This window comes from Peromyscus californicus, unplaced genomic scaffold, assembly GCF_007827085.1.
Source record: "Peromyscus californicus insignis strain IS unplaced genomic scaffold, ASM782708v3 Scaffold_22__1_contigs__length_63687245, whole genome shotgun sequence".
NCBI lineage: Eukaryota > Metazoa > Chordata > Mammalia > Rodentia > Cricetidae > Peromyscus > Peromyscus californicus.
The window spans coordinates 7,945,151-7,952,158 of record NW_026294525.1 but is presented as its reverse complement, the minus strand read 5'-3'; the positions used below and the strand labels follow the sequence as shown (position 1 = coordinate 7,952,158).

The 7,008-nt window shown below is 47.4% G+C and overlaps 1 protein-coding gene across 2 annotated transcripts in view; it reads right to left on the bottom strand.

Moving 5' to 3' along the window:
- Positions 1-590: 590 nt before the first annotated feature.
- Positions 591-7,008, bottom strand: part of Prkn (parkin RBR E3 ubiquitin protein ligase) — a 1,215,691-nt gene continuing 1,209,273 nt past the window's right edge. For both annotated transcript variants that reach the window (XM_052750832.1, XM_052750833.1), the window contains exon 12: positions 591-2,981. In XM_052750832.1, the coding sequence (XP_052606792.1) occupies positions 2,869-2,981 (113 nt within the window). In that variant the 3' untranslated portion in view covers positions 591-2,868. The remainder of the gene's footprint in view (positions 2,982-7,008) is intronic.

Sequence of the window (7,008 nt, the reverse complement as noted above, 5' to 3'; positions counted from 1 at the left end):
GCCACCACTTAGACCTGGCCATTCCCCTGGACCTGTGCTTCTTCCTCTCTCTCTTCAAAACATTATCTCTCTGTGTGTGTGTGTGTGTGTGTGTGTGTGTGTGTGTGTGTGTGTGTGTGTGTGTGTACCTGCCTGAATGCATGTATGTGCACCACATTCCTGAAGGAGCCTGTGGAAACCAGAAGAGGTCATCAGATTCCCTGGAAATGGAGTTACAGACAGACAGTTGTGAGTCACCACATGGGTGCTGGGAGTCGAACTCAGGTCCCATACAAAAGCAGCAAGTGCTTTTAACCTCTGGGCCATCTCTCCAGGCTCTTCAGCCCCAATTTCTCTTGTAAACACTTATTTGGACAAATCTGTGAGCAAGGCAAGAGAGTAGCCATCACATTTCAGAATGAGGTCTTGTTTTGAAATTTTGATAATTAAAAAAGCAGAACCCTCAAGGTGAATCACGGAGAGAAAAGGGGCCACTTTTCCCAGTGGGTGATGCTTCCAAGCAGTATGAGAGACCACCAAGAAATGTGTCCCACCTTCTCCCCCATATCTCTGACATTTATCAAAAAGGCTTCTCCAAGGACAAGCTCAAACACTCTTTTGATTCTTTTATTGACAATCTGGGCACCACCACAGAGACAGTCTTCAGATATTTCTTAATGTGCTTCACAGAGAAAGGAAGATTGTTCTGCAAAGGTTTGATTTCCATTCTCTTGACATCCACTTTTTACCCCACTAGTCATGCTCACACAACACAGGCTGTGATTCATGGTCACACACTGTGGACGTTTTTCCCTTTAAGTTATTTTAAGAATCACTATTCTATTCTGAAGGAAACATAGGCAATCACCAGAAAGACAAAATGAGCATACTGGAGAGCCACCGAGCTCCGGGGGATCTCGGTACCCAAAGCTGAAGGGCAAACATTATCCTGGCTTCCCAAACCCATGACAGCACACACGTGTGGAGGGAGGCAGTGGTAAGAGCAATGTCACAAACGAAATGGTGATGGGTGACACTGATGCCCTGAGTGGTGAAGGACAGGTGGCTTTGCCATTTTGGGTCAGCATATGACATTCATTCAGGACCTGGCTGGGGTGGAGACTTGGGCCAATGGGATGCAAACCTGGGCTTAGGTCGGCTGACCTTTCCTCATGCTAAAAGATACCATTACATCTATAAGATTTTTGGCTTCTGGACTCGGGCCTCGAAGCCCTGGGGCATGGAGGAGTGGATGGATTTTAACAGTTGATGCTAAACGGGGCTGTTCAGGTTGTTGTGGCCCCCTCTCACACCACCGTCTTGTTTCAGTATTATGTCTCTGAGGGAGGGGAGGGCAGAATGCTCCTGGGGAGCATTCTCGGTGAGGTTGGGTGAGGCTGCTTGGGGTGGGGGAGCAGATGTTCTTGGGATGTGACCTGGAAAATTCTGAGCTCACTGCCTCTTCCCCCACCATTGAGGTTACAGCTGCTAATTGATTTTAGAAGACCCAGGTCTCTGAAGTCTCACAGGACCTCATGTGCCAGTGAGACCCTCAGCTACCAGCTCAGCCTCCTGAGAAGTCAGAAAATCAGATGAAAGGGAAAGGCAGAGACTACCCTCACCCCTGCACACACAGTGTGGTTTAGAAAATGTGGCTCACAGTACCTAGTGGAAACGTTTTTTGTGTGTTTTGAGTGCCTCAAAACCAAAACAAAACAAAACAAAACAGGAAAAAATAAATTCTTGAAAAATTAACATTCAATTGTCATGTACATGAACCTGAAGAATATTCTAGCATGTGTTTATTGTCCTGCGCAAAAGTCCCTGCCTGGAGGACCACTGAGTGCGTGGGGTTCCCTGGGACTTCTCAGCCGGGGAGGGGGAGGGGGGAGGTATGCAGAGGTGTCTCCCCTTCTGATGGACGGGTCAGGCATGTTTTCATTTAGATGATCTAGAAATGCTCCTTCTATAAATATTCCATAAATATAAAGCTGACCTGCACTGCTCTTAGCGTTGGAAGAGCATTATGGGATTGTTTCTAAGAACATCCCCTTTATAAGCACTTTCTCTACTAAGTTTACAGGGAAGCCAAGGGCCTGGGCCAAACTTCCAGGCTGCAACAGGACTACTTCAAACCAAATTGCAGACTTTGTAATATTTTCAAGGAAAAAACATTTCTTTCTAAAGTTGCAGGTAATCAAATGAATGGAAATACATTCAGCTTCGATGCCCTCCCAGTAATTTAAAGAGCCGGCATTCCAATTAGCTTCCCCAGTCTCTCACTTGGTTGATAAGCTGATGTGTGTGCGGTGGGGCTGTCATCTCATCAGCACCATTTGTAAAGATAGGATTCTCGGGGATAAACAAACATGTTTGACTATTGCTGGGGAGGGCCCTCTGGGAACAGGTGATTGCTGAATGAGAACACTGTTTCTCAAATCTGGAGCGCGCTCCGGCAGCCTAACTTACACAGAGCGCGGCAATGGCCTTGGAAAGCCGTTGGCTTCGCCCATGGCTTCTACGTGGATTTAGTGAAGGCAGGAAGTTAAACCTGGAAAACCTCTGCTCATGTGATGAGCCAGCTGGATTCATGCTGGGATGAGGAGAATCCCAAATGAGGGGCTGCACTCTGTTCCCAGCGCTGATGCTGATATCTGCATAAGCCAGAGGCCTGAAAGTGCCTTTTGCTGGGTACCCAGTGGGTGCTGCTGGTTTCCGTGGGTGCTGTGGAAAGGATCTAGTGGCTACATCTGTAATCTGCAGCCTGTGTTTGTGCGTGTGCAGGTATGTGCTTATATGCACAGAGAAGAAGAAATGGCTAAGAAGGTAGGAGCCGAGGTGTTTCCCATGAGGAGGTGCGGCCCAGGGTAGTGCCCGAGTGACATCCCTCTACACGTCGAACCAGTGATCACCCATGCAGGCTCGGTTCCACTCACAGCCGCAGTTCCAGCACCACTCCAGTCTGCACTGAGGCTGAGGACACTTCATGTGCATACATCCTCCTGTGGGGACAAAGGATACAGGTGCTGTGGGTGTGTAGCAAACACCGCCAGAGCCCTTGCCCGGATGCCAGCATGCCGTCCCAGAAATTACTCTTGCCGCGAACAATCCTAAGCAACAAGGACAGGAGACTCTGAACCAGAGGGACAGTCAGACACCACAGGAGGCAGCTCCTGAGTGAGAAATGGGTGAGAGAATGACATGGAGGTGGGGCTCTTTGCCTTCAGAACAAAGCCCATTCGCACACCTGAATTTCTCGGCTCTCCCTCATGTGCTTAGACACAAATGACTCGTGTTTCATAGACTGCTGATTCTTCATTTAAAAAATATAGCCATATTAAACTCATGATTTCTAAATACATATTAAATATTTTGTAATTTAATATATGATATGCTGGGGTTCATATTTTTCATATTTATTACTTGGTTTAGCAAAATGTATAAGCAGGAGTTGCAACAGCATATTGCTTTTAATAGAGAATGTGTTCCTGAATGGTATTTAAATTTTTATTTAAGGCGGGAAGGAAAGAAGGGAAGTTGCCATGCTGGAACTGTAGCTCAGTTGGTAGAGTGCTTGCCTAGCATACACGGAGCCCTGGGTTTGATCCCCAGCACTGCATGCACCAGGCATGGTGGTGTACACATGTGTCCCCCAAACCCAGGAGGTGGAGGCAGGAGGATCAGGAATTCATGGTTATACTGAGCTATACAGTGTGTTCCAGGTCATCCTGGCTTCCATGAAATCTTTTCTTAAAAAGTAAAAATAATCAAACGAACAGAACTAAAAAAGAAAGAAAGAAGGGAATAAAGAAAGAGAGAAAAAAGAAAGAAAAAGAAAGAAAAGGAAAGAAAAAGAGAAAAAAGAAAAAGAAAGAAAGGAAAAAGTGAGAAAGGAAATGCATGTCAAGTGCCCTGCATATCCTACATTATATCTTGATGATGCTGAGGCTGGGGCATGGCTCTGCTGGAGAACTTTCTCAAGGTGAAGAACCTCTGTCCAGTGGTAGCGCCGAGATACCAGTGTTCCTGGAAGAGGGGCTGTCATGTCCGTATGGAATGGCCAGCCCCTTATCGAGGGACCTACTTTGGGATCACCGCCCCCACCCTTCAGGAGTCCTTGGCTTCTGGGCTCAGACACCGAGTCTTCCATGAGATGCGGGGGGACTGAAGAGAACTGTTGGAGATCCAGGCAAAGCAATCCTTTTGCTCACCTGTTACTCGACTCTAGGTGGGTTCTGTTACCCACGCTTACCAGTTATCTCGTTAGCTTATCAAAATATCCAAGTGTTGCCTCATATTAACTTTTATTAACAGAAAACACGCTTGACAGCTAACACTACTCTAAAATATTTGTGCCTGTAGGCATTTGTCTTGGGATAGCACATTTAAAATTTTCCACCTGGTTATGATTTGCTTGAAGCATCATAAAAAGATCACAGATGTATGAAATATAAAGTAGAAAATGTACAAATTTTAAAAATACTTGTCATTGAAGACAGGGCCATTATTAGCACATGCTAACATCCATGTCTTAGGATGTGCATAATACAGTAGAACAGTGTGATTCTGCAACAAAGTCTCTCTAAAACATCATCTAGGCTATTGAGCAATATGCCAAAACTTGATGAACTTAAGGTTATGCTATGTAAGAACTCTTTTCTTCTTTTTCTCTCAATCCTCACACATCCGAAACTCTAACACTATAACTCATCTGTAGAAAGCAGTGCCACTGCGGGCAAGGAAGGGGAGAAGTGGGAAGACAGGGTTCTATAAGGCGGCTCTTTGCTTCCTGGCCGTTAACAGACAGCCGGCTCCCGCCAGACCCTGTAAGGCGGAGGTGCACTTGGGACCGAGATTGAAGCCTGACAGCATGGACCACTTAGCGGTGTTCTGGTCGACCACGCACAATGGCGGAGCCACAAGACGCCAGGCTGGAGACTCCTGTTGCCTACTGGTGCCAGTTTGTGTTACACCCTCGTGTGGGGGGTGCTGGTCTACATGCTGCTGGTGACAGGAAAGAAGAGATGGCAGACGGGGACTCTGTGGAAGGAGGAAAGGTCTTAAGGAGAGAGGAGGGAGATGAAGGATGATGGGAGGAGGGAAGAGACAAAATGCTGAGTTCTCTCTTATGTGGAATTTAGATTTAACAGTGTGTGTGTGTGTGTGTGTGTGTGTGTGTGTGTGTGTGTGTGTGTGTGTGTGTGTGTATGACATGAAGGCAGAAAGGGGGTTATTAGAGATGGGGTAGGAGCCAGTGGGAAAGGGACGAGTGGGGGAGGGCAGTATGGGAGCAAATATGAACCAAGCACATACGTGTACAAAATGTCAGTGGCCTGAGACGGCTCAGTGGTTAGGAGTACCAGCTACTCTTCTAGTGACTTGGGTTCAATTCCCACCACACGTGTAGCAGTTCATAACTGTTTGTAACTCTAGTTCTAGAGGATCCCATACCCTCCGTGGGCACCAAGCATGCACATGGTACACAGACATACCTGCAGGCCAAACATCCATACGCATTTAAAACGTTCTTAAAAGTGTCGGAACGAAGCCCATTCTTTTGTATGTTAACTAAAAAGAACACTAAAAAATGAAGGGGGCGGGGATAGAATCTATACAACTATGCTCAATGTGTACCATTTGATAACGGAGATGAACTACCCCGTGACTGGTTTAAATGAAGACACTTTCATTATTCATTTTTTTAAAATTATCAGATCCTGTGCTTTCCTTACATGTGAGTTCTTCTTCCACTTTTGAAGAAGGTTCACTTCCGAGTGCTCGCCATGACTCACTGCAGCTGCCTCAGCCCTCCCACTCTCCCTGAACCTCCCGACTGGCCACTGGCATCTAGGCCTGTGTCTGCACTGAGTGACGTCTGAGCAGTGGCAGGTAAGTCTGACGACACACTTCTCACACTGTGTCCCGTTAGTAAGGGACACACAGCTGTAAACGGAAGCAGGGAGTTGCTGACGGAACCACAGCCACCTGGGAGTGACATGAAGGGACTGTGGCTCTTCCCGTGGTGAACTCTGTCTCTGGACTGGCAACCAGGACATGGCAGGCCCCCCGGCAGCGGTGTCTACACTGGATCTAGCCAGTGAGTTGATGCTCCCACACGACCTGCTGGCAGATCCAACCACCACGGGCACCCACCGAGCCGAGAAGCAAGCCATAACCTTGCCTTCTGAGACGATGGGGAAGAAATGTCTGGAAGTTGGAGGGGATTATAGGAGGAAGTACCCAGGCTTGCCCTGGGTTGAGAAGGGCAGTTGTGGAGCTGGGGAAACGGTTCAGGTGGTGAAGTACTTAACTTGTCAGCATGAAGACCCGAGTTCAGTCCCCAGAGCCATGTTAAGAGAAGGCCAGGTATGGTGACCTGGACTTGCAATCCCAGCAGTGACAGGTGGACCCTTGGTGCCAGCCAGCTCAGCCTAGGCCAGCCAAATCAGCGAGTTCCAGGGCAGTGACTAATTTGTCCTTAAAAATACATACATTAAGCCAGGTGATGGTGGTGCACACCTTTAATCCCAGCACTCGAAAGACAGAGGCAGGCAGATCTCTGAGTTCAAGGCCAGCCTGGTCTACAGAGTAAATTCCAGGACAGACAGGGCCACACAGAGAAACCTGCCATGTCCTGGTTGCCAGTCTAGAGACAGAGTTCACCACGAGAAGAGCCACAGTCCCTTCATGTCACTCCCAGGTGGCTGTGGTTCCGTCAGCAACTCCCTGCTTCCGTCTCAAAAATGAAAGTAATTTATTTACTATCTCAAAAAATGAAAGTAATTTATTTACTATTTATTGTTAGTGGGTGCATGTGTGTGGAAGTCAGAGGTTAACTTGAGGAAGTCAGTTCTCTCCTTCAGTCATGTAGGTCCCAGGGGTCAAACTCAGGTCATAAGGCTTGGTGGTGAGTGCCTTTACCTGCTGTGGGATATCCTGCTGGCCCGAGACTCTGAATCTTCTATATAAATAATAATAAAAAGATAGCATCCTGAGTAATACCCCAGGTTGGCCTTTGGCCTCCACTCA